The 27,374-nt window shown below is 50.3% G+C and overlaps 4 protein-coding genes across 4 annotated transcripts; all 4 read left to right on the forward strand.

Annotated features, from left to right (window-relative positions):
• The first annotated feature begins 10,415 nt into the window (after positions 1 to 10,415).
• LOC141264542 (histone H1.11R-like) lies at positions 10,416 to 11,091 on the forward strand. Its single transcript, XM_073676817.1, has one exon. It carries the CDS (start codon positions 10,456 to 10,458, stop codon positions 11,089 to 11,091), a length of 636 nt encoding a protein of 211 aa, XP_073532918.1. The 5' UTR covers positions 10,416 to 10,455.
• Positions 11,092 to 12,805: 1,714 nt separating this feature from the next.
• On the forward strand, positions 12,806 to 13,139 carry LOC141264543 (histone H4). The gene has a single exon (XM_073676818.1). The coding sequence runs from the start codon at positions 12,806 to 12,808 to the stop codon at positions 13,115 to 13,117; it is 312 nt and encodes a 103-aa protein (XP_073532919.1). The 3' UTR covers positions 13,118 to 13,139.
• Positions 13,140 to 14,070: 931 nt separating this feature from the next.
• Positions 14,071 to 14,481, forward strand: LOC141264730 (histone H3). The gene has a single exon (XM_073676990.1). The coding sequence runs from the start codon at positions 14,071 to 14,073 to the stop codon at positions 14,479 to 14,481; it is 411 nt and encodes a 136-aa protein (XP_073533091.1).
• Positions 14,482 to 15,507: 1,026 nt separating this feature from the next.
• LOC141264544 (histone H2A type 1-like) lies at positions 15,508 to 15,937 on the forward strand. Its single transcript, XM_073676819.1, has one exon. The coding sequence runs from the start codon at positions 15,535 to 15,537 to the stop codon at positions 15,919 to 15,921; it is 387 nt and encodes a 128-aa protein (XP_073532920.1). The 5' UTR covers positions 15,508 to 15,534; the 3' UTR covers positions 15,922 to 15,937.
• The last annotated feature ends 11,437 nt before the right edge of the window (positions 15,938 to 27,374 follow it).

The following is a 27,374-nucleotide window of genomic DNA, read 5'->3' on the forward strand; positions in this document are numbered from 1 at the left end:
AATCCCCCTTTTGAGCTAGTGCAGCCATGAGTCTTCTTGGGAATGATGCAACAAGTCTTTCACACCTGGATTTGGGGTTCCTCTGCCATTCTTCCTTGCAGGTCCTCTCCAGTTCCGTCAGGTTGGATGGTGTATGTTGGTGGACAGCCATTTTCAGGTCTCTCCAGAGATGTTCAATTGGGTTTAGGTCAGGGCTCTGGCTGGGCCAGTCACGAATGGTCGCAGAGTTGTTCTGAAGCCACTCCTGTGTTATTTTACCTGTGTGCTTAGGGTCATTGTAACATCCCTGGCGGCGTGCTTGCATAGTGCACCACCTCCCACTATGCTAGACCGCAATCTTACTTGTCTGTCCAGTCTGCTATTCCTGCTCCTGTGCATGCTGTTTGCATGTCCCTTGACTGACTGCTTAGGGCGGCGGCCCGGTTACTTCCTGATACTTATAGCTGCTGTGGTCGCACCCCTAATGCGTCTCCAGCCTATTGCTGTGAGTCACTGGATATTTAAACCCCCTCCACCCAGTAGGAGGTGCCTGAGCAACACCTTCACTCAGTTGGTCTTTGCATACTGTATTGCCAGGTCCTGTCCTGTTACCTCTGTCTTCTAGTCTGTTTCCACCACTCTGGGGACTGTATTCCCAGACTCGCTCCTGTACCTCTTGCAGTAGCAGTTCCTGTCTGAACTGTACCCTAGCTTGTTTGTCCGCCTCTCTGGGGGCTTTATATCCAAACTTGCTCCTGTATCTTGTTTCTGTGTCAGTTCCCCTCTGAACACCCTCCTAGCCGTTTTGTCTCTGTGGCCGTACCTTCCCTTTTCCTGCAGTCTCTGAACCTGCACCTAACTCCTACTCGATGTCTCTGTACTTCTGTTGTGAGTTTAGAGTCCACTCGCTACTTCACTGCAAGTACCTTGTGTGTATCTGGTTCTGCTTGTTCCTTCCAGTCTGTTCAGTGTGAACAGAGCCCTGTTCTCTCTGCTCTGCCTTGCTCACTGCTCCGGCGGTTCCTCTCTGCTCTGCCTAGCTCACTGCTCCGGTGGCTCCTCTCTGCTTTGCCTTGTTCACCGCACCTGCAGTTCCTCTCTGCTCTGCCTAGCTCACCGCTCCGGCGGTTCCTCTCTGCTCTGCCTTGTTCACCGCACCTGCGGTTTCGCTCTGCTCTGCTTTGCTCATCGCTCCGGCGGTTCTCCTCTGCTCTGCCTAGCTCACCGCTCCAGCGGTTTTTCTCTGCTCTGCCTTGTTCACCGCACCTGCGGTTTCGCTCTGCTCTGCTTTGCTCACCACTCCGGCGGTTCCCCTCTGCTCTGCCTAGCTCACCGCTCCGGCGGTTCCTCTCTGCTCTGCCTTGTTCACCGCATCTGCGGTTTCGCTCTGCTCTGCTTTGCTCACCGCTCCGGCGGTTCCTCTCTGCTCCGCTTTGTTCACCGCACCTGCGGTTTCGCCCTGCTCTGCCTTGCTCACCGCTCCGGCGGTATCTCTCTGCTCTGCCTTGCTCACCGCTCCAGCGGTTCCTCTTTGCTTTGCTTGTCTACTGCATGTGCGGCCTTGTTCCTGAATCCCAGTCTGTACTAGACCCTATCCAGCCTGCGCTCCTACCTGCTAGTGCCTCCCTGTCTGCACTCCAGCCGTGTTTGTCAGTACCCCCCTGTCTGCACTCCAGCCGTGCCTGCCAATACCCACCTGTCTGTATGCCTGCCTAACCTGCCCGTTCCTGCATTCTCTGGTGTGGGTCAACAGCTGTGACCGGGGTCTGACCTAGAGTCGCACCTGGTCCCTCTGCTCGGTTCCTCCTTGGTTCACGGAGTCGTTAGCCGCCGTGCAGCCTTGGTCGGATTGGGTTGATACTTAGTTACGCGCCTCCAGGCACTCCTCGGTTCATGGCACAGTGGGATCACTAATCACACTCACGCCGGTCTGCCCGGGCACGAGCGTAACAGTCATTGTCTTGTTGGAAGGTGAACCTTCGGCCAAGTCTGAGGTCCAGAGCACTCTGGAAGAGGTTTTCATCTAGGATATCTCTGTACGTGGCTGCATTTATGTTTCCTTCAATTGCAACCAGTCATCCTGTCCCTGCAGCTGAAAAATACCCCCATAGCATGATGCAGCCACCACCATGTTTCACGGTTGGGATTGTATTGGGCAGGTGATGAGCAGTGCCTGGTTTTCTCCACACATTCCGCTTAGAATTATCACCAAAAAGTACTATCTTCGTCTCATCAGACCAGAGAATCTTATTTTTCATAGTCTGGGAGTCCATGTGTTTTTGAGCAAACTCTATGGGGGCTTTCATATGTTTTGCACTGAGGAGAGGCTTCCGTCGGGCCACTCTGACATAAAGGCCCGACTGGTGGAGGGCTGCAGTGATAGTTGACTTTGTGGAACTTTCTCCCATCTCCCTACTGCATCTCAGGAGCTCAGCCGCAGTGATCTTGGGGTTCTTCTTTACCTCTCTCACCAAGGCTCTTCTCCCACGATTGCTCAGTTTGGCTGAACGGCCAGGTCTAGGAAGACTTCTGGTGGTCCCAAACTTCTTCAATTTAAGGATTATGGAGGCCACTGTGGTCGTAGGAACCTTGAGTAATGCAGAAATTCTTTTGTAACCTTGGCCAGATCTGTGCCTTGCCACAATTCTGTCTCTGAGCTCCTTGGGCAGTTCCTTTGAGCTCATGATTCTCATTTGGTCTGACATGCACTGTGAGCTGTGAGGTCTTATATAGACAGGTGTGCGCCTTTCAAAATCAAGTCCTATCAGTTTAATTAAACACAGCTGGACTCCAATGAAGGAGTAGAACCATCTCAAGGAGGATCACAAGGAAATGGACAGCATGTGACTTAAATATGAGTGTCTGAGTAAAGGGTCTGAATACTTATGACTAGTGTTGAGCGATACCTTCCGATATCAGGAAATATCGTATCGGATTGGATCGGGCCGATACCCAAAAAGTATCGGATATCGCCGATTCCGATACCGGAAACCAATGCAAGTCAATGGGACACAAATATCGGAATGAAAATAAACCCTTTCTTTCCTTGTAGGTTAATTCTACATGAAGTAAAACAACTAAGAATAATGTAGAATGACATGAAAAGCCGGCAATTCATCAGCGGCATACACCGGTACCCGACAATTTACAACAGAAAGAATAGAGCATCACACATAGATTAGATAGATAGAAACATGTCAGTCACATATATATGAAGTACAGTGACAGTGTTGCTTACTGTACTTGTCATTTAGTGTAAAGGATTTATTAAAAAAAATATTAGTGTTTTCGTGCACCGTCTCTTTAAAAAAGCCGGCCGGCAATTCAGCATCTGTACCCGACAATTTATAACAGAAAGAATAGAGCTTCACACATAGATTAGATAGATAGAAACATGTCAGTCACATATATATGAAGTACAGTGACAGTGTTGCTTACTGTACTTGTCATTTAGTGTAAAGGATTTATTTAAAAAAATAATAGTGTTTTCATGCACCGTCTCTTTAAGAAAGCCGGCCGGCAATTGAGCATCTGTACCCGACAATTTAGAACAGAAAGAATAGAGAATCACACATAGATTAGATAGATAGAAACATGTCAGTCACATATATATGAAGTACAGTGACAGTGTTGATTACTGTACTTGTCATTTAGTGTTAAAATAAAGGATTTATTTAAAAAAAAATTGGCGTGGGGTTCCCCTTAATTTTAGGCTCTAGCGGAGGTTAAGCAGACAGCTGGGGCAAATGTTTGAAGCCTGGGAAGGGGGTAATACCCACGGAGCTTCCCAGGCTACTAATATCAGCCCCCAGCTGAATACCTAGCCTTTACTAGCTATTAAAATGGGGGAACCCCCCCAAAAAAATAACGTGGGGTCCCCCCTAATTTAATAGCTAGCACAGGCTAGGCAGACAGCTGGGGGCTGATATTAATAGCCCAGGAAGGGTGCCATGAATATTGGCCCCCTCCCAGGCTAGAAACACCAGCCGTCAGCCGCCCCAGAAATGGCGCATCCATAGGATGCGCCAATTCTGGCACTTAGCCTCGCTCTTCCACGCTGCCCTGGTGCGGTGGCAGGGGGTAATAGGGTTGGGGTTGATGTCAGCTTATAATGCCAGCTGACATCAAGCCCAGGTTAGTAATGGAGAGGCGTCTATAAGACACCCCCATTACTAACCCCATAGTCAAAGTTAAAAGAAAACACAAACACCCAGAGTAAAGTCCTTTAATTGAAATAAAGACACAATTCTTTATTGTTCTAAATTAAACCATACTTACCATCACGCCCATTCCAGCTGAAGCCAACGATCTCCTGCAATAAAAGAAAAATAATAAAGCAACCTCATCCTTACCTTTCGATGGTTCCCAGGACAGCTTCAGCTCTGCTACATCGAGATAACAGGCTGGACCGCAGCAGAACGCTGCCATCCAGCCTGTCATCCCGCAGACACTGAGAAGCGCAGGCTTGCTTGCGCTCCTCAGTGTCTCTCTGTGACGTCATCCAGATGAGCCGAGTTCATGTCCAATGAACTCAGCTCACCTCATGCACGTCACTGACAGCGTGGGAAAGTTCTCCTGCACTCAGCGCTTCAGCGTGAGAATTCTCCCACGCTGTCAGTGACATACATGAGGTGAGGTCATGTCCAATGAACTCAGCTCACCTCATGCACGTCACTGACAGTGTGGGAGAATTCTCACGCTGAAGTGCTGAGTGCAGGAGAATTTTCCCACGCTGTCAGTGACGTGCATGAGGTGAGCTGAGTTCATTGGACATGACCTCGGCTCATCTTTATGCCGTCACAGCCAGACATTGAGGAGCACAAGCATGCCTGTGCTTCTCAGTGTCTGCGGGATGACAGGATGGATGGCAGCGTTCTGCTGCGGTCCAGCCTGTCATCTCGATGTAGCAGAGCTGAAGCTGTCGTGGGAGCCATGGAAAGGTAAGGATGAGGTTGCTTTATTATTTTACTTTTATTGCAGGAGATCGTTGGCTTCAGCTGGAATGGGCGTGATGGTAAGTATGGTTTAATTTAGAACAATAAAGAATTGTGTGTTTATTTCAATTAAAGGACTTTTTTCTGGGTGTTGTGTTTTTTTAAATACTTTACTAGAAATTCATGGTGGTCATGTCTAATATTGGCGTGACCCCATGAATTTTGGGCTTAGGGCCAGCTGATAATACCAAGCTGGCCTTAACCCCTTTATTACCCAGTGAGCCACCGCACCAGGGCCCTGGATGAGTTGGGTACAGCGCCAGAAGATGGCGCTTCAATGAACGCGCCATTTTCTGGGGCGGCTGCGGACTGCAATTTGCAGCGGGGGTGGCCCAGAAAGCTTGGGTCTCCCTGCGCTGCGGATTCCAGCCCCCAGCTGCATAGTTGTATCTGGCTGGACACAAAAATAGGGCGAAGCCCCAAGCATTTTTTTTTTTAATTATTTCATGAAATTCATGGAATAATTAAGAAAAAAAGGGCTTCCCTATATTGTTGTGTCCAACCAGGTACAAATAGGCAGCTGGTGGTTGGGGGCAGCCCATTCCTGCCTGCTGTACCTGGCTGGACACAAATATAGGGCGAAGCCCCACGTCAATTTTTTTTTAAATAAATCCTTTATTTTAACACTAAATGACATTTGAGGAGTTAATAAAGATGCAGTCCCTAAATTATTATTTATTTTCTAATTAATTTTTCCCAAAACTTTTGACGTGGGCTTCGCCATATTTTTGTATGCCAGCCAGGTACAGCATCCAGCTTCTATGAACGCGCCATTTTCCGGGGTGGCTGCGGACTGCAATTTTCAGCGGGGGGGGGGGGGGGGAGAAAGCTTGGGCCTCCCTGCGCTGCAGATTCCATCCCCCAGCTGCCTAGTTGTACCTGGCTGGACACAAAAATAGGGAGAAGCTTCACGTATTTTTTTTTTTTAATTATTTCATGAAATTCATGGAATAATTAAGAAAAAAAGGGCTTCCCTATATTGTTGTGTCCGGCCAGGTACAAATAGGCAGCTGGTGGTTGGGGGCAGCCCGTTCCTGCCTGCTGTACCTGACTGGACACAAATATAGGGCGAAGCCCCACATAATTTTTTTTTAATTATTTCATGAATTTCCTGAAATAATTAAAAAAAAATTGACGTGGGGCTTCACACTATATTTGTGTCCAGCCAGGTACAGCAGGCAGGAACGGGCTGCCCCCAACCACCAGCTGCCTATTTGTACCTGGCCAGACACAACAATATAGGGAAGCCCTTTTTTTCTTAATTATTCCATGAATTTCATGAAATAATTAAAAAAAAAAAAACGTGGGGCTTCTCCCTATTTTTGTGTCCAGCCAGGTACAACTAGGCAGCTGGGGGATGGAATCTGCAGCGCAGGGAGGCCCAAGCTTTCTGCCCCCCGCTGAAAATTGCAGTCCGCGGCCGCCCCGGAAAATGGCGCGTTCATAGAAGCTGGATGCTGTACCTGGCTGGCATACAAAAATATGGCGAAGCCCACGTCAAAAGTTTTGGGAAAAATTTATTAAAAAATAAATAATAATTTAGGGACTGCATCTTTATTAAGTCCTCAAATGTCATTTAGTGTTAAAATAAAGGATTTATTTTAAAAAAAAATGGCGTGGGATCCCCCATAATTTTAGTCTCTAGCGGAGGTTAAGCAGACGGCTGGGGCAGATGTTTGAAGCCTGGGAAGGGGGTAAAACCCACGGAGCTTCCCAGGCTACTAATATCAGCCCCCAGCTGAATACCTAGCCTTTACTAGCTATTAAAATGGGGGACCCCCCCCAAAAAAATGACGTGGGGTCCCCCCTATTTTAATAGCTAGCAAAGGCTAGGCAGACAGCTGGGGGCTGATATTAATAGCTCAGGAAGGGTGCCATGAATATTGGCCCCCTCCCAGGCTAGAAACACCAGCCGTCAGCCGCCCCAGAAATGGCGCATCCATAGGATGCGCCAATTCTGGCACTTAGCCTCGCTCTTCCACGCTGCCCTGGTGCGGTGGCAGGGGGTAATAGTGGTGGGGTTCATGTCAGCGCCAGCTGCCATGAAGCCCAGGTTAGTAATGATGGGTGTCTATAAGACACCCCCATTACTAACCTACAAAGTGTTAAAAAGAAAAAACACACTACACCCAGAAAAAAATAATTTATTTGAAATAAAACACCATTTTATTTAATTCTTAGTTTACTAAAAAAAAATAGTTACCTGTCCACGTTCCTGCGCTGATCTCCCATGCACAGCTGTCACATCTGGAGATGGTGACAGCTGTGCATGGCTGCTGTAAGCTCACGCTGCCGGGAACACGTCCGCTCCCGGCAGCGGGAGCCCCTGACTGAGGTCACCGGAGTGCATTCAGGCAGCGCAGCTCCGGAGACCTCCTTTACGGCAGTGCTGTACCGTGGGAATTTCTCACGATACAGCAGTGCCGTAAAGCAGCTAACCGGAGCAGCGCTGCCTTAACTCTGGTGAACCCTTACGGCCCCGTCATTCTAGCGGCGGCAGCGGTTCAGAGCGGTCACATTCTATGTGGCTGCTCTGAACTGGAGATCTTCGTGGGACACTCGTGGACTGCTACGGAGGGGTAAGGATAAGGTTGTGGTTTATTATTTTATATTTTATTACAGGAGATCGATGGCTTCGGGGAATTAGGTGTCTAGGTGAGTATAGGTGTAGTTTTTTATTTTTTACTTTATTTTAGGTGACGATCGGCGGGGACAGGTAATGTATAAACTAATTTCTTTTAGGTAACCACTGGCCACCAATGACATGTATTTAACATTTATTGGGGACACAGTAGGGCAATTTATATAGCAGGATCAGGCTGATGGGAACTACTGCTCCCATCGAGCTGATCCTGCTGGCACGAGTGGACGGGGGACAGACATAGGCCGATGGGAGTAGTAGTGTCACATCGGCCTATGTCTGCCTGCACGCACAGACACCCCGCACACACACCCCGCACACACACACCCCGCACACACACACCCCGCACACACACACCCCGCACACACACACCCCGCACACACACACCCCGCACACACACCCCGCACACACACACCCCGCACACACACACCCCGCACACACTAATCATGACGGGTCTGGGAGGTGAGGCTGACCTGTGCGGCCGTGGGAAAGTTCATGTGAGTTCATGCAGTCAAGCATGAACTCACATGAACCCTCTGAGGGCACCGCGGCTACTTCAAATGAACAGCTGATCGGCATCACCTGATACCTCAGCTGTTCATTTGAAATAACCGGCGGGAAAGCGCAGCACAGAACGGGAAAGCCGGCGGTGAAGTCTTTTCACTGCCGGCTTCCCCGCCCGGGTCCTTCGCTCCTTGGTGCTGCGCTCCCCGCCCGGTCCTAATTTACGATTGGGATTGGAGGTGGCGGGGGGAGCGGAGGATCGGGGTGGGAGGCTGCGGGGAAGCAGTATGGGGCTGTGTGATTGTTTAAAAGCCGGCGGCTTTTTACCGCCCGCCGGCTTTTAAACAATCAGGAGAATTCTCCCACGCTGGGATGGCATTCTGATGACAAGCTGGATCGCAGCTGAGCGCTGCCATCCAGCTTGTCATCCTTCACAGACACTGCAGAGCGCAGGCATTATGGGAACTTCCGATTCCGGTATTCGATATTATAAAAGTATCGGAATTAAGTATCGGAATTCCGATACAGTGAATATCGGCCGATACCCGATATTTCAGTATCGGAATGCTCAACACTACTTATGACCATAGGATATTTCAGTTTTTCTTTTTTAATAAATTTGCAAAAATTTCTACATTTCTGTTTTTTTCAGTGAAGATGGGGTGCAGAGTGTACTTTAATGAGAAAAAAATGAACTTTTTAGAATTTACCAAATGGCTGCAATGAAACAAAGAGTGAAAAATTTAAAGGGGTCTGAATACTTTCCGTACCCACTGTAGGAGAAGAGCTACAGGGAGCAGAGCCACCGCAGTCCCCCCATACATTGCACACACTGGATATACAGTACAGACCAAAAGTTTGGACACACCTTCTCATTTAAAGATTTTTCTGTATTTTCATAACTATGAAAATTGTACATTCACACTGAAGGCATCAAAACTATGAATTACCACATGTGGAATTATATACTTAACAAAAAAGTGTGAAACAACTGAAAATATGTCTTATATTCTAGGTTCTTCAAAGTAGCCACCTTTTGCTTTGATGACTGCTTTGCACACTCTTGGCATTCTCTTGATGAGCTTCAAGAAGTAGAAGAACCTAGAATATTAGAGATATTTTCAGTTATTTCACACTTTTTTGTTAAGTATATAATTCCACATGTGGTAATTCATAGTTTTGATGCCTTCAGTGTGAATGTACAATTTTTATAGTCATGAAAATACAGAAAAATCTTTAAATGAGAAGGTGTGTCCAAACTTTTTGTCTGTACTGTATAACAGGAGAGGAGCTGCAGGGAGCGGAGGTGCCTGTGTCCCCCATACACTGCACACACTAGATATAGATATATAACAGGAGAGGAGCTGCAGGAAGCGGAGCCGCCTGTGTCCCCCATACACAGCACACACTGGATTTATATATGACAGGAGAGGAGCTGCAGGGAGCGGAGCTGCCTGTGTCCCCCATACACTGCACACACTGGATATATATAACAGGAGAGGAGCTGCAGGGAGCGGAGCTGCCTGTGTCTCCCATACACTGCACACACTGGATATATATATAACAGGAGAGGAGCTGCAGGGAGAGGAGCCGCCTGTGTCCCCCATACTCTGCACACACTGGATATAGGTATAACAGGAGAGGAGCTGCAGGGAGAGGAGCCGCCTGTGTCCCCCATACTCTGCACACACTGGATATAGGTATAACAGGAGAGGAGCTGCAGGGAGAGGAGCCGCCTGTGTCCCCCATACTCTGCACACACTGGATATATATATATAACAGGAGAGGAGCTGCAGGGAGCGGAGCCGCCGTCTGTGTCTCCTTCCGGCCTCTCAGCAGATCCAGGTCGTCCTCACATCGTACAATCAGCTTCCTGCACGATACAGATCGGGGCACAGATCCCGGTGATGGTGACCGGTGCCGGGAATAGAAGGGACGAGCTCCCGCAGCAGTTTTATCTCCGCAGATACACAGTGAGGTGCAGCCCGGGAGGACTATGGGGAGATCCCGGCTCCTTCCTGCCTCCTCCTCCGCCAGTGACGGCTGTAGACATGTAGGGGAGATGTCAGGGAGGAGGAGGACACGGAGGAAGCGCGCTCTGCTGCCCGGTCCTGGCCGGTAATGGGCTCTTATCCCGGGCAGGGAAGCACAAAAGAGAGCGGAGCTTCACTTGGCTCAGACAGAAGGGGCGGGGCCTGTGTCCAGTGTCAGCCAATAGAAGCTCAGGAGGAAGCAGCCATTCAGTGCGCAGTGTGACTGTACATATAAGAGGCGCCTCCAGCTCCGTCCTCAGTGTTTTCCTTCCAGGAGATTCTTGTTTCTGTTCCTCATCACACAATGGCAGAGACCGCGCCAGCCGCCGCTGCTCCTCCCGCCGAACCGGCCGCCAAAGCCAAGAAGCAGCCGAAGAAATCGGCCGCAGGGGGCGCCAAGAAGAGCAAGAAACCCTCCGGTCCCAGCGTGTCCGAGCTGATCGTCAAAGCCGTGTCCGCCTCTAAGGAGCGCAGCGGGGTGTCTCTGGCCGCCCTGAAGAAGGCTCTGGCTGCCGGAGGCTACGATGTGGAGAAGAACAACAGCCGCCTGAAGCAGGCCGTCAGGACTCTGGTCGCCAAGGAGTCCCTGCTCCAGGTGAAGGGCAGCGGCGCCTCCGGCTCCTTCAAGCTGAACAAGAAGCTGGAGACCAAGGACAAGCCGGCCAAGAAGAAGCCGGCGGCTGCTGCCAAACCCAAGAAACCCGCGGCAAAATCCCCAAAGAAGCCCAAGAAGGCTCCGACCGCGGCCAAGAAAAGCCCGAAAAAGGCCAAGAAGCCCGCAGCAGCCGCGGCCAAGAAAGCAACCAAGAGCCCCAAGAAGCCGAAGGCAGCTCCGAAGCCCAAGAAGGTGACTAAGAGCCCTGCTAAGAAGGCAGCCAAAGCTGCCAAGAGTCCGGCTAAGAAGGCAACTAAAGCCAAGAAGCCTGCGGCCAAGAAATAAGCGGAGCCGCTCTGTCCTCCTACCACAAAGGCTCTTATCAGAGCCACCACCTTGTTCCTGCAGAGCTGTATGATCAGTGCCACCACCTTGTCCCCGCAGAGCTGTATGATCAGTGCATCCACCTTGTCCCCGCAGAGCTGTATGATCAGTGCCACCACCTTGTCCCCGCAGAGCTGTATTATCAGTGCCACCACCTTGTCCCCTCAGCTGTATGATCAGTGACGCCACCTTGTCCCCTCAGAGCTGTATGATCAGTGACACCACCTTGTTCCCTCAGAGCTGTATGATCAGTGCCACCACCTTGTCCCCTCAGAGCTGTATGATCAGGGCCACCACCTTGTCCCCTCAGAGCTGTATGATCAGTGCCACCACCTTGTCTCCTCAGAGCTGTATGATCAGTGCCACCACCTTGTCCCCTCAGAGCTGTATGATCAGTGCCACCACCTTGTCCCTGCAGAGCTGTATGATCAGTGCCATGATGGAGCGGGCAGGGCTGATCTCATGTCAGAATACATAGTTACACTGCTCCTCTGTAGCTGCCGGTGATCGGTCTGAGCGCTGCCGTCAGTGCAGACCTGCGGCGGAACAATGCGCTGAACTCTATATCACACGCTTCCTTGGTAGTTTCTGGGCTCATTGAATGTTCCTTCAGATGACAGTTGTCCAGGTCAGAACAGATGCCCGAGCTGTAGACGATCGCAGTGACTGCAGGAGGTTGTTCTCTGTACAGGGGGGAGGGGCGGCGCAGCGTTCCGGTGTCTGCCGCAGTCTGCGCTGATATCAGGGGACGTGGAGATCTGCTGTGCAGAGCAAGATATAAAAGCAGCACTAATAGAGGATTATAGCCATTGTGTCAAGCACTAATAGAGGATTATAGCCATTGTGCCAAGCACGAATAGAGGATTGTAGCTACTGTGCCAAGCAGTAATAGAGGATTATACCCACTGTGCCAAGCACTAATTGAGGATTGTAGCCATTGTGCCAGCACTAATAGCAGGAATTATATCCACTGTGTCAAGTAGTGATAGAAGATTATACCCACTGTGCCAAGCACTAATAGAGGATTATAGCCACTGTGCCAAACACTAATAGAGGATTATAGCTACTGTGCCAAGCACTAATAGAGGATTGTACCCACTGTGCCAAGCACTAATAGAGGTTTATACCCACTGTGCCAAGCACTAATAGAGGATTATATCCAGTGTGTCAAGCACTAATAGCAGGGATTATACCCACTGAGCTAAACACTAATAGCAGGGATTATACCCACTGAGCTAAACACTAATAGAAGGGATTATACCCACTGTGCTATATCCACTTTCCCGCTGATTTCCCTCTGATGTCACACACCGTTTGCTCTCCAGGCCGGTGGAGGCGTCTGATCGATGATGATCTCCCAGAGATTGATCTATTTCCAGCCTGGATCTCCCGCTGTCATTATTGGAGCAGGCAGGATCTCCAGTCTCCGAGCAGCAGCGCCGAGATGAGGAGAGAAGCGGGAAAATTACAGCACAATGAGCGGGAAATTCAAAATCACCAACTGTTCTGTGTTCAGCCAATCAGAGAGAAGGGGTGGAGCTGATAATGCAAATTCAGTAGCAAATCTCGCCCCGGAATCGCATCATCCCTGCGGTTCTCGCTCCGGTCCGCTCACCCTCTATAAAGGAAGGGCTCGGCGCTGCTCAGTTATCGTGTTCTGCTGATTACGTGGAAAATGTCTGGTCGCGGTAAAGGAGGGAAAGGTCTTGGGAAGGGCGGCGCCAAGCGGCACAGGAAGGTACTGCGTGATAACATCCAGGGCATCACCAAGCCTGCCATCCGCCGTCTCGCTCGCAGGGGAGGCGTCAAGCGCATCTCCGGCCTCATCTATGAGGAGACTCGCGGCGTCCTGAAAGTCTTCCTGGAGAACGTGATCCGTGACGCCGTCACCTACACCGAGCACGCCAAGAGGAAGACCGTCACCGCCATGGACGTGGTGTACGCGCTCAAGCGCCAGGGCCGCACTCTCTACGGCTTCGGAGGTTAATTGTGTTCTCCGCTCCATCCTCACCCCCCAAAGGCTCTTATCAGAGCCGCCCACATGTACAGTGGAGAAGCTGTGATTCCTGCTGGATGAATGCAGTAATGAGGTGACGGGATCTCGGGTCTGGAGCAGGAGGCGCCGCGGTGTTAGATCCGCTCCCTGCAGCGTCAGGTGCTGGGGACGGAGGGGAGAGATCACTAATATCCGCGTCAGTGTAAAGTGCGGCCGGAGCAAATATCTCTAATTAGAAATGTAGTATAGTTCTTCTGATTCGCTATGTCTCTTTCCTCATGTGCAGGCAATACAGGACCTTATGTATCCATAAGGAAAGGAAGCGACATGTGAGAGTCCCCCCGGGCAGCTCCATCACCTGAGAGGCGGAAGAGTCTCAGATACAAGAAAACGACATCAAATATCCAGAAGTGATCGGCAGCGACCATCGCAGCGCGCGGGGGAGGATCTGCTCCAATCAGTGTCGCACATGAAGAAACCGACAGCAGCCTGAGATCACCACCTGCATCATCGTCATCATAGAGAGGATGTGATGGGCAGCAGCGGTCACCGGTCTGGAAGCGACGTGTGATGATGCATAAAGCTGAATAATAATCATCACCTGGACTGATCCAGCAAACAAGGATTGTGGACTATACAGTAGATTCCCATGAATTATTATCGGGGAGGGTTTTCATACATTTATTCTCCATAGATCAGTAGAAGTTTTCTCTTCGCATTTCTGCTCTTTATTTCTTGTATTTTTCTCACCATTCGCGAGTAGCGGGACAGATTCTTATGATAGCTGACAAAAGCATCGGGTGTTTATTGGTCGCTTTTTATTATAAGAACCAATGGCGTGCAGGGGGCGTGGTTCCCACAGACCAATCAGGACGCGCACACGAGTATAAATGCCCTGCTCCCGTCGCTCCGCTCATCACTTCTGTATCCGTCTATACAGCGCTATGGCCAGAACCAAGCAGACCGCCCGTAAATCCACCGGAGGGAAAGCTCCCCGCAAGCAGCTGGCCACTAAGGCCGCCAGGAAGAGCGCTCCTGCTACTGGCGGAGTGAAGAAGCCGCATCGCTACCGGCCAGGAACAGTCGCTCTCCGGGAGATCCGCCGCTACCAGAAGTCCACCGAGCTGCTGATCCGTAAGCTTCCCTTCCAGCGCCTGGTGAGGGAGATCGCCCAGGACTTCAAGACCGATCTGCGCTTCCAGAGCTCGGCGGTGATGGCGCTGCAGGAGGCCAGCGAGGCTTATCTGGTGGGGCTGTTCGAGGACACCAACCTGTGCGCCATCCACGCCAAGAGGGTCACCATCATGCCCAAAGACATCCAGCTGGCCCGCAGGATCCGCGGGGAGAGAGCTTAGATCTGCCCGGGCCCCGAGAACAACACAAAGGCTCTTTTCAGAGCCACCAAATCCTCCAGGACGAGCTGATCTCTATTACTCTGATCCCTCAGAAGCGGCCTGGGCTGCGGGATGTCGGTGCTGTTCTCACTGCTGCGGTTGCTGTCAGATTATACCTGTGATGGAGCTGAGCCCAGTGATGCGACCTGTATGCAGCTTTATAACTGGCAGTGGTTATATTGTAGGTGATCAGCAGGTGGCGCTCTCTCACATCTGGGGCTGATAAATGATCCGTGAAGTGTCTGCGGAGCAGAGAGATGTCCGCGCTCATCCGCCGCCTCCTCCGCACAGTCCTCCTCGGGACTCCTCGGTTCTGGCTGATATTACAGTAAGTTCTCGGTTCTGCTGCCGGTAGCCGACATTCTCCACCGCCCTCATATAGGACGTCAGACACTGAAGGGTTAATTCTGCCTCCGCTTTGCCGGTTTCTAGCTCGGTGCTGCTCGGCTGATCCCGCTTCTCCCGCTCTTTCTCTCCATGTAATATTTAGGGTCAGGACGAGCGTTTCTCGTGCGGTTCGTCACAATCTGTAATAACCGCTGAGAGGAGGCCGCACTGGATCAGGCGCCATCATGATGACAAAGGGTTAATGGCAGAAGAGATCGCTGCGCCAGTCCGTGTCTTAATGTAACCAGCAGAGCCTGAGGGGAGGGGGCAGGCGACGGCTCTGTGCTCCCGTATGTGAGCATAGGACAGGCAAGGGTTAAGGATAAAGCCGCAGCGTCTGCACTCGGACGACGGGCAGGAAAGCAATCAGCCAGTAAAGAGTTAATGTAACGGCTTTCACGAGCAGCTGTGAAGAGGGCGGGTGGCGGTTGGGTGAGAAAGTCATCTGAACTACGTGACGTCACACGTCCCGCCCCTACAGCTGATTGGTGTTTTCTCAAGTCTGATCTCCATAGGCGGCTTCAGATCTGTCCAATGAGAGGAGAGGAGGGCGGGGCAGCAGCTTATATAAACCTCCAGCAGCGCGGGCTCCTCACATTCTGCTGATTGTTATCTGCTGATAGAACGATGTCCGGACGCGGCAAACAGGGAGGAAAGGCCCGGGCTAAGGCCAAGACCCGCTCATCCCGGGCAGGACTGCAGTTCCCGGTGGGCCGTGTGCACAGACTTCTCCGCAAGGGCAACTACGCCCAGAGGGTGGGCGCCGGCGCTCCGGTCTATCTGGCCGCTGTGCTGGAGTATCTGACCGCTGAGATCCTGGAATTGGCCGGTAATGCCGCCCGGGACAACAAGAAGACCCGCATCATCCCCCGGCACCTGCAGCTGGCGGTGCGCAATGACGAGGAGCTGAACAAGCTGATGGGTGGGGTGACCATCGCCCAGGGGGGCGTCCTGCCCAACATCCAGGCTGTGCTGCTGCCCAAGAAGAGCGAGAGCAGCAAGAAGAGCAAGTGAGCGCTGCAGCCGATCTGTCCACAACCAAAGGCTCTTTTAAGAGCCACCACATCCTCCTGATAAGAGCCGGCACCGCTGATCCTCCGTCTCCTATAGTGTGTATTAGGTTATGTGCATACGCTGAGGTTTTTTGGCGGTTTTCGCTGTGAAAACACTACGTCATCAGATTGCCAGGTATTGTGGAAAAAACGCAGCCTGTCCATTGTGCGCTTGTATCCGCTGTGAATTTGCGCATATTGACTATACCTGCAGATTTGCCGTTTTAATTTAAAGCCAATGTGCGCAAATTCACGGCAGAAACAAGCTGTGAGTGGTACCGGGGTCGGCAGAGGACTATTACGCCTCATCCCACCGCCGCTCCCGCTGATAAGTGTTGCGTCGCGGCAGAGGGGAGCAGTAGTTTCCTCAGCTGAGCCGGGTACCACGCGGTGCAAATAAAAAAAAAAAAAATGTAAAACTAACCAAAAAACCCACAATACTCATCTGTCCGTTGTCCTCAGTCCCCAGCGATCTTATCTGCCAGGACCTGCGCTGCTGAGTGCTGATCGTGGGTGGGGGGGCGTAGCAGAGCTGTGAGCTGTTAATAGCCAGGGACCATGTTTGCCTAATGGCTCCTACCTAGGCTGAAATAGCTCACAGCTGCTCCAGATATTACATGAATGGAAATGCTAATGAGATTGAGTAAATGGGATTAGCTGACACCTTGTCATCACCAAACAAAAGATCTAGGTGTCAATCAAACCCTTTGACACCAAACCTAATTAAAGAGTTAAATAAATACACAGACACAGAGTAAACACTATTTAAAGAATGTGTCTGTTGCATTTCAATCATTTAAATTAACCAATATATTCGCCCCAGTTCTGATGGTAATCCTAAAACCAATGTCCCACCAAATAACTTTTAGCTCCAAAAAGCATTCATTGATGTACAAAAACGCTTAAAAAATGCATCAAAAAGGCGTCAAAAAGGGTGGAAATTTCTGCTTCAACTCCTGAATGTACGCGCATAGTCTAACACCGGTTATGGCCGCACTAGGCGATATATACTTGTATTTGTAGCCTATTTGGTTCCTGCACCAGTGATCGCTGACTGTTAAGCGGATGATTATTTTTCCCCTATTTAAGGCTGTATGCCCCCCATATAGTGTCTCCCACTGGATTCCTGTGCCGTATACCATCAATATACTTCTGTATATCCCCATATAATTTTCTTTACCCCTGCACTAATGTGCTGTATACCAAGAGGGAAGGATGTAGGGTTATTGGGTTTTCTGATCTTCCCTGCACCCAGTGTGAGTGTTGGGGCCCAGGAGAATGTTCTGTGATTCCTGTACTAGATTCTCCCTATACAAAGTGTAGATCCTATAAGATCAGAGGAAGAAATAGGTACCTGGGAGTTTGGGCGACCGCCTTATCACCAGACTCAGACGTTCTCCTTACTGTTTGCTTGCCTGAGGACGAGTTGGGCAATTATTGAGAAAATGTTCAGAGAGACCACAGTACAGAGTTCAAGATCTTGACTGTTTTTTCTCTACAACAGACCGGCAACTCTAACCTCCAATGGCTCCAGCTCCGGTAAATCGATCTGCTTCAGGGAAGTATAACGGGCAGCCTGCTGTTCAGCACGTCTCTCACGGATTCTGCGGTCCCTCCGTATAGCCAGAGAACAAGGGGCGTCATGAAGAACCAGAGCGTCTTTAAGAGTTTCAGAAAGGCTGTTGTAGACACCTGTGAGATGATGCAGAACTTCAGTGGACCACTGCTGGAAATCGCTGCTGTAGTCCTCAGCCATACGGCCCCCCTGTGCCAGGTTCATGATCTTTGCCTCAGCGACTTGGATCCTGTCGGGTTTGTCTTAGGTCAGACACAAAGCTCAAAAAGGTGTCTACAGAAGACCCTATATGTGAACTGGCTCTCTACCCCTTGGAGGTCCTGGCTTGCCCTGCCGCCAGCGTTTTGTCAGAGCAGGTTTTTAGTGCCGCTGGTCGAATTATAACTAGTGTTGAGCGAGCACTAAAATACTTGGGTGCTCGAAGCTCGGGCCGAGCTCACTGTGATACTCTGGTGCTCGACCCGAGCAACGAGCCCAATGTTAGTCTATGGGAGACCCGAGCATTTTTGCGGTGGCACCCCCGGCAGTCTGTAGAAAGCCTAAAAAGTGCCCAAAACGCCCAAAATGCAAGCGTAAGTGTGCAGCCTTCCACCCACCCCCAGGCTGCAATACCATACTGCTAGTTTGCTTGCACTTGAAATTGGGCCTTTTAGGCATGTGGAGGCGGAATCTGGCCACCACGCCACGGCTGCGGCGGCGGCCTGGTATCCATACTCAGTCCCCAGCCGCCCGGCAGCCGGTGTCCACGCTTAGTCCTCAGCCGCCAGGGGGCGGCCGGGTGTCCATACTCGGTCCCCAGCCGCCCCGCGGCCGGGTGTCCACGCACGGTCCCCAGCCGCCTGGGGGCGGCCGGGTGTCCTTAAACGATCCCCAGCCGCCCCTATTTGAAGGACAGCCTAACCACAAACACGTGGACAAGTGAATGTGGCCAGGGATGGTCCATCTGACTGACGCCTTCACACTGGGTTAATATTGTGGAAGCCGGGACACACCCAGAGAGGTTGTCAAAATTAGGCCTATTTACGTTGGAAAAGAGAAGGCTTAGGGGAGACCTCATAAACATGTATAAATACTTCAGGGGGCAGTACAGAGATCTCTCCCATGACCTGTTTATACCAAGGATGGTGACAAAGACGAGGGGGCACACTATGCGTCTGGAGGAAAGGAGGTTCCTGCACCAGCATAGAAGGGGATTCTTTACGGTCAGAGCCGTGAGACTCTGGAACTCTCTGGGAGAGGAAGTGGTGATGTCCAACTCACTTAATGAGTTCAAGACAGGCCTGGACGCCTTTCTCGAGAGCAATAAAATTACATCTTATGCTTAGTTAATTAATCCAGGGATTTAATCTGACTGCCAGATTGGTGTCGGGAAGTGAATTTTTCCTCAATGATGTAAATTGGCCTATACCGCATGGTTTTTTGTTGCCTTCCCCAGAATCAACGCTGCGGAATAGCTGCAGTGCACAAGAAATAGGCTGAACTGGATGGACGATTGTCTTTTTTCGGCCTTATAAACTATGTAACTATGTAACAGTTGGACACTGGGATGCAACACGTTCTCCAGACATAGAGGATTGCGGGTCCTGGGTCAATCAGGCTTCAACACAAAGTTCAGAAGGTAGACAACAGCAGTGGTCGGCCTCCTACACAACGAGTAAATTATTCATGATCATGAGGCCATCCATCTCCTTAGCTTTCTGTTCCTTGGAATGCAAGCACATGTATGTAGTAGCGGCTAGGCCTGAGGTGGTCAGCGTTTTGGCGCATATCCTACCTCCTCCGAGGATTGCTGGATGTTTTCCTGCCACTATCCCAGTTCTATGACTCCCGTTAAAACAAAGCTTCAGGTGATAAATGGTGGATGAGGTGGTGGCAAAGGAGAAAGAGCAGGAGGAACAGGGACCAGTCAAAAACACATGTCTTGTAGGATATGTTTCTGTAACAAAAGGAGCGGTTCGGCTACACAGTTATAGGGCATACAGTGAGTGCAATGCCTACCAAAAATTTTGAGGCACTCCATTGAACAGGTACTACCGTCTACAGCGCATGATACCAGCTCCTGTTCTTCCTCCTCCTCCTCCTCCTCTCCCTCATTGTCCCTCAATGCACGTTGGGATGAGATGAGGCTGGGCTGTGTGTAATCGCCCGTTACGGCTTCTTGATCCATCTCATCATACTCTGGCTGCAATGCCTCCTCTTTAATTCTCTGGAGAGAGCGTTGCAAAAGACAGACAAGTGGGATGCTGACGCTAATGATGGCGTCATTGCCACTCACCATCTTGGTGGACTCCACTTGTATCTCTCGGGCCTACACCAGACTATTTTCAACAGATATATTTGTGTCTGAAAAATCAGAGACACACTTTTAAAGGTTAATAAGACGGGTATTTGTACAGTGTGAAGGAGGAGAAAAAAAAGAGGATTTAGATGAAAAAAAAAAGATTTTTCCTGGCCCCCGACACCTGGTGCTAAGTCCAGTAATTTCAGCAACAGGAGCACACAGGACTGTAATGCAGCGTTTGCTGGTATAACCACTGTGTCTCCTATACAGCCTGCCTGCCTGCCTGATATCTGGGATGGATATTAGTCCTGAAAAGGACTGTTTGTTTGATCTGGCAGCCTTTACAGACCCTACACTAACTATTTTGCAGGATATATCTCTCCATAACAGCAGCGCTGTCCCTACACTGTCTGATCCGGGGAGACTGTGTCCAAGATGGCGGCGCCCGGTTTTAAATACTCGAGGTGACGTTGTGCGGCCAGCCAATCACTGTAATGCCCACAAACAACATGGCTGCAGCATTACAGTGACTGGCTGGCAATCCCTGCATGTTCATTGGCTCTGTAAAGAGCGCCAAACGTGCAGGAAGGAGACCCGAGCTCCCGCCCGAGTAACCCGGAAATGCTCGGTGCTCGCCGAAGATCCCAAGTAGCGTGATGCTCGGGCGAGTACCGAGCAGTGTCAAGCATGCTCGCTGAACACTGCTGAGGACCCCTCCTGGGGTACTCCTGATGCTTCCCTGACCCAGCCGGGTCACAAGGAACTTCCTGCAGGGGGTTATCCTTGGGGACGCGGTACACCTGCAGGGCATACCAGCCACGTTCACCATGATGCCGGGTGAACGTGACATGATCCCCAGGATAGAGGTTCCGGTCGGGCTCCAACTCAGGCTCCACATCCCGCCGGTTTACGAAAATGTCCCGGTTAAAATCGGGACTTCGGATGAAGCCCCACCCCGCCTTGAGGTTGAACTTGACGATGAGGCCTTCCTCACGGGGGCTGGGGTTGGCGTCTCCGCCTGGCGGGTCTGTGCCTTGGCGGCTTTGTCTCGGGCCTCCAGGCGCTCACTGCGCACCTCCCGCGCGCGTCGCTCCCTCTTGAGCTGCCGGAGCTCCCGCCGGCAGAACTACTTCCTCTGCCGGGCAGCGGACTCTGTTTCATAAGAGAGCCCCATCAGATCTCCCCCCCCGGTTGTCCCAGCATATCTCTTCTCCGCCGGGGCAGGCAACTGGGGGTGCTGGCATTGGGAGGAGCGGGCATCACTGCTGGTCTTCGAAGTGGACGGACCAGTCGAAGACTGGCACGCCGTAGACCCACTCTAGGGCCGGAGGTGGAGGTGGCGGGAGTGCTCCCAGTAATAGCCCCGCAGCTTCAGCACCCAGGATTAAAGGTTCCGGACAGGCGTTATGCATTTGACCTTCGGTGCAGCTCCCGGGGGCGGCAGTTCCGGGACGGCTCTTGGTGGGTGGCCCTATCCTGGTATATGCTCCCCCCTCACCCTGGTCCATGCTCCCCATGTCCGCATAGCTCGATATCTAGTTTCATTTGAATGAATACAAATGTGCAGAGTGTATTCAGCAAAGTGGCCCAAAGTACGCGCATGCGCATACCACACTGTCCACTTTGTCGAAGACACTGTTCATATTTGTCTTCACTAAAATAGCGCCGGAAATCGCAGAATGCGCAGTCGCCGATTCCGGTGCCACACTCCTCCCCCGGCCTCTCCAGAGATGACAGGACCGAACAGGTATGTGTTTATGGTGCCGGAGATCGCGGTATGCGCTCAGTGCTTATGCATACCGCGATTTCCGGCGCCACACTCCTCATCCCTGTCTGGGATGTGGATGTGTCTTTCTGTCTGCAGCCAGACTACGCAGGTATTGCGCTTGCACAATCTATAGAGGCTTCTGACAGAAGGACACATCCCTGATTATACTATAGATACCAGTCATGTATTGTCATATAGACTGTACAGGGCCATACCTAGGGGAATCAGGGGGGACATGTGACCTGGGTACATTCGTCAGGGGGGTGCCTCATGCGGTGGTCACAGGTGTCTCCCAGGTAGCTGCATTTTGCATTCGACCATTCTCTGAACTGGCTGTGGAACCGACAGTCGATCAGAGAAGGGAGCTATGTACGGGCTCATATTGTACAGTACAGACCAAAAGTTTGGACACACCTTCTCATTTAAAGATTTTTCTGTATTTTCCTGACTATGAAAATTGTACATTCACACTGAAGGCATCAAAACTATGAATTACCACATGTGGAATTATATACTTAACAAAAAAGTGTGAAACAACTGAAAATATGTCTTATATTCTAGGGTCTTCACAGTAGCCACCTTTTGCTTTGATGACTGCTTTGCACACTCTTGGCATTCTCTTGATGAGCTTCAAGAGGTAGTCACCGGAAATGGTCTTCCAACAATCTTGAAGGAGTTCCCAGAGAAGGTGTGTCCAACGGTTTGGTCTGTACTGTATATAGGGAGCTATGTGGGTGGTCATACTGTATATAGGGAGCTATGTGGGGCTCATACTGTATATAGGGAGCTATGTACATGCTCATACTGTATATAGGGAGCTATGCGGGGCTCATACTGTATATAGGGAGCTATGTACGGGCTCATACTGTATATAGGGAGCTATGTACGTGCTCATACTGTATATAGGGAGCTATGTGGGGGCTCATACTATATATAGGAGGCTATGCGGGGGCTCATAATGTATATAGGGAGCTATGTGGGGGCTCATACTATATATAGGAGGCTATGTGGGGGCTCATATTGTATATAGGGGCTATGCGGGGGTTCATACTGTGTATAGGGAGCTATGTGGGGGCTCATACTATATATAGGAGGCTATGCGGGGGCTCATAATGTATATAGGAGGCTATGCGGGGGCTCATACTGTATATAGGGAGCTATGTGGGGGCTCATACTATATATAGGAGGCTATGTGGGGGCTCATATTGTATATAGGGGCTATGCGGGGGTTCATACTGTATCTAGGGAGCTATGCGGGGGCTCATACTGTATAAATATGTCAGCATACTTAATTCTGCTCAATATTAAGTCATACAATTAATATAATTTTTTTATTATTTTGTTAATATTTTTAATATTGAGCACAATTAATTTCAGCCTATTGGTTCGGCCTCCACAACATGTGGCCCCTTGGGAACATTAATCTCCCACCGCTGCTTTACTATGAATAGCGCTATGTTATGTATAGGGCTGTGTACATAATGGTAAAAATTTCCATCATTTTCTGTCTATAGATGTAACCAAACATCTGTGTGTTAGTCACATGACCTATCATAGAATCATAGAATCATAGAATGGTAGAGTTGGAAGGGACCTCCTGGGTCATCTGGTCCAACCCCCTGCTCAAAGCAGGATTCACTAAATCATCTCAGACAGATGTCTGTCCAGCCTCTGTTTGAAGATGTCCATTGAAGGGGAACTCACCACCTCTCGTGGCCGCCTGTTCCACTCATTAATCACCCTAACTGTCAAAAAGTTTTTTCTAATATCTAATCTGTGTCTCCTCCCATTTAGTTTCATCCCGTTGCTTCTAGTCTTTCCCTGTGCAAATGAGAATAAAGATGATCCTTCTACAATGTGACAGCCCTTGACATATTTGTAGACAGCTATTAAGTCTCCTCTCAGTCTTCTTTTTTGCAAGCTAAACATTCCCAAATCCTGCAACCGTTCCTCATAGGACATGGTTTGCAGACCAGTCACCATTCTGGTCGCTCTTCTCTGAACTTGCTCCAGTTTGTCTATGTCTTTTTTAAAATGTGGTGCCCAAAACTGTACACAGTATTCCAGATGAGGTCTGACCAAAGAGGAGTAAAGACCGATAATGACTTCACGTGATCTAGACTGTATGCTTCTGTTAATACATCCCAGAATTGTATTTGCCTTTTTTTCTGCTGCATCACACTGTTGACTCATGTTCAGTCTATGATCTATTAGTATATCTAAGTCTTTTTCACATGTACTGTTTCACATGATCTATCAAAGGGGATCAGGTGACATGTCACGTGATACATCGGGTACCTGTGGGGGGGGGGGCCCACACCTTCTAAACTGCCCGGAACCCTGACTACTCTTAATCCACCCCTGGATGGCGGTCTTGCATGGTGGGAGGTGGTAAACCATGCCGCCAGGGATGTTACAGAGTGATGAAGCTTCTTTCCAATTCTCCGGCCATATTAACAGACATAATTGTATTTACTGGTATAATGAGAACTTGCATTTAACATTAGGGCAACAACTAAATGAGCCCTGTGTCAATGTTCGGGGTGGTATTTCAAGTTTTGGTGTTTTAGAACCAATATTTTTTGATGGAACAGTCATAGGAGATAAGTATCTTGAATGAATCAAGTTGTTCCCCAGTTACAGCAACAGCCTAATTCACATGACCTTTATTTCCAACAAGATGGGGCCCCTCCACATTATTCAAGAGTGGTCCGCGAGTATCTTGATGAAACATTTCCTAATAAATGGATTGGCCGAAGAGGCCCCCTTGATTGGCCGGCACGTTCACCAGACTTGACCCCAATGGATTTATTCTTTTGGGGAGAACTCAAGGACAAAGTTTATAGTCGAAAACCAAAAAGTGTCAGTGATTTGAAAAATTACATAAGAGATGCATTTCAAGAAATTATTACCCAAAGAGACTTGTGCAAAAAAGTTTGTCGAAGCGTAAGAGGTGACTTATATATATATGGAGTGGAGCTGAAGGGAGCGGAGCCGCCTGTGTCCCCCATACACTGCACACACTGGATATATACATATATATCACAGGAGAGGAGCTGCAGGGAGCGGAACCGCCTGTGTCCCCCATACACTGCACACACTGGATATATACATATATATCACAGGAGAGGAGCTGCAGGGAGCGGAGCCGCATGTGTCCCCCATACACTGCACAGACTGGATATACAGTATATATATAACAGGAGAGGAGCTGCAGGGAGCGGAGCTGCCTGTGTCTCCCATACACTGCACACACTGGATATATATATAACAGGAGAGGAGCTGCAGGGAGCGGAGCCGCCTGTGTCCCCCATACACTGCACACACTGGATATATATATAACGCCCTGAGGTGAAGGTCAGCGGCGCCTCCGGCTCCTTCAAGCTGAACAAGAAGCAGGAGACTAAAGGCAAGCCGGCCAAGAAGAAGCCGGCGGCTGCGGCCAAACCCAAGAAGCCTGCAGCCAAGAAAGCGGCCAAATCCCCGAAGAAGCCCAAGAAGGCTCCGACCGGAGCCAAGAAAAGCACGAAAAGGGCCAAGAAGCCCGCAGCAGCCGCGGCCAAGAAAGCAGCCAAGAGCCCCAAGAAGCCAAAGGCCGCTCCGAAGCCCAAGAAGGTGACGAAGAGCCCGGCTAAGAAGGCGGCCAAACCGAAAGCTGCCAAGAGTCCGGCTAAGAAGGCAACTAAAGCCAAGAATCCCGCGGCCAAAAAATAAGCCAAAGGCGTCCTGTTATTACACCACAAAGGCTCTTATCAGAGCCACCACCTTATCTCTGCAGAGCTGTATGATCAGTGCCACCAACTTATCCCTGCAGAGCGGTATGATCAGTGCCAACACCTTATCCCTGCAGAGCTGTATGATAGTGCCACCGCCTTGTCCTTGTAGAGCTGTATAATCAGTGCCACCGCCTTGTCCTTGCAGAGCTGTATAATCAGTGCCACCACCTTGTCCCTGCAGAGCTGTATGATCAGTGCCACCACCTAGTCCCTGCAGAGATGTATGATCAGTGCCACCACCTTGTCCCTGCAGAGCTGTATGATCAGTGCTACCACCTTGTTCCTGGAGAGCTGTTTGATCAGTGCCAACACCTGTCCCCGCATAGCTATATGATCAGTGCCACCACCTTGTTTCTGCAGAGCTGTATGACCAGTGCCCTCACTTTGTCTCTGCAGAGCTGTATGATAAGTGTCACCACCTTGTCCCTTCAGAGCTGTATGATCAGTGTCATCATCCTTGTCCCTGCAGAGCTGTATCATCAGTGTCACCACCTTGTCCCTGCAGAGCTGTATGATCAGTGTCACCACCTTGTCCCTGCAGAGCTGTATGATCAGTCCCACAACCTTGTCCCTGGAGAGCAGTTTGATCAGTGCCACCACCTTGTCCCCGCAGAGCTATATGATCAGTGTCACCACCTTGTCCCTGTAGAGCTGTATGATCAGTGCCACCACCTTGTCCCTGGAGAGCTGTTTGATCAGTGTCACCACCTTGTCCCCGCAGAGCTATATAATCCGTGCCACCACCTTGTCTCTGCAGAGCTGTATGATCAGTCACCTTGTCTCTGCAGAGCTGTATGATCAGTGCCCCCACCTTGTCTCTGCAGAGCTGTATGATTAGTGTCAGCGCCTTGTCCCTGCAGAGCTGTATGATCAGTGTCACCACCTTGTCTCTGCAGAGCTGTATGATCAGTGCCCTCACCTTGTCTCTGCAGAGCTGTATGATCAGTGTCACCACCTTGTCCCTGCAGAGCTGTATGATCAGTGTCATCATCCTTGTCCCTGCAGAGCTGTATGATCAGTGTAACCACCTTGTCCCTGCAGAGCTGTATGATCAGTGCCACAACCTTGTCCCTGGAGAGCTGTTTGATCAGTGCCACCACCTTGCCCCCGCAGAGCTACATGATCAGTGTCACCACTTTGTCCCTGCAGAGCTGTATGATCAGTGCCACCACCTTGTCCCTGGAGAGCTTATTTCGGACACTTTACTACTCTTCTAGTTAACTCTCTACCACTTCGTCTCCCGCCCACCGATAACAGAATAAAATGCCTGTTGCGCCGCCAAACAAACCATTATAAACCTTTTCGTCCCGCAGTACCAAAGGACAATTATTCTATAACCATTCAAATTTTACAATCTTAATAACAATTAACTCTCGAACAACCAGAACCTTCTTCAACGGGCCCCATCTGCTCTGATACGTTTTCCATTCTGATCCAGCCAAATTGTCGCCTCCTCAGGGGTCTGAAAAATGTGTACCCCTCCCAGAGCCACCACCCTTAATTTGGCCGGATATAGCATTGAGTAAGCGATCAGTGCCCTCACCTTGTCTCTGCAGAGCTGTATGATCAGTGTCACCACCTTGTCCCTTCAGAGCTGTATGATCAGTGTCATCAACCTTGTCCCTGCAGAGCTGTATGATCAGTGTCACCACCTTGTCCCTGCAGAGCTGTATGATCAGTGTCACCACCTTGTCCCTGCAGAGCTGTATGATCAGTCCCACAACCTTGTCCCTGGAGAGCAGTTTGATCAGTGCCAACACCTTGTCCCCGCAGAGCTATATGATCAGTTCCACCACCTTGTCCGTGCAGAGCTGTATGATCAGTGCCCCCACCTTGTCTCTGCAGAGCTGTATGATCAGTCACCATCTTGTCTCTGCAGAGCTGTAAGATCAGTGTCACATCCTTGTCCCTGCAGAGCTGTATGATCAGTGTCATCACCTTGTCTCTGCAGAGCTGTATGATCAGCGTCACCACCTTGTCCCTGCAGAGCTGTATGATCAGTGTCACCACCTCG

Source organism: Phyllobates terribilis, unplaced genomic scaffold (genome assembly GCF_046119375.1).
Source record: "Phyllobates terribilis strain yellow unplaced genomic scaffold, ASM4611937v1 Scaffold_4__5_contigs__length_816908805, whole genome shotgun sequence".
Classification (NCBI taxonomy): Eukaryota; Metazoa; Chordata; class Amphibia; order Anura; family Dendrobatidae; genus Phyllobates; species Phyllobates terribilis.

Excerpts from the sequence above, each read along its gene's own strand:
- LOC141264542 (XM_073676817.1), top strand. The coding sequence starts at position 10,456 with ATGGCAGAGACCGCGCCAGCCGCCGCTGCTCCTCCCGCCGAACCGGCC.
- LOC141264543 (XM_073676818.1), top strand. The coding sequence starts at position 12,806 with ATGTCTGGTCGCGGTAAAGGAGGGAAAGGTCTTGGGAAGGGCGGCGCC.
- LOC141264730 (XM_073676990.1), top strand. The coding sequence starts at position 14,071 with ATGGCCAGAACCAAGCAGACCGCCCGTAAATCCACCGGAGGGAAAGCT.
- LOC141264544 (XM_073676819.1), top strand. The coding sequence starts at position 15,535 with ATGTCCGGACGCGGCAAACAGGGAGGAAAGGCCCGGGCTAAGGCCAAG.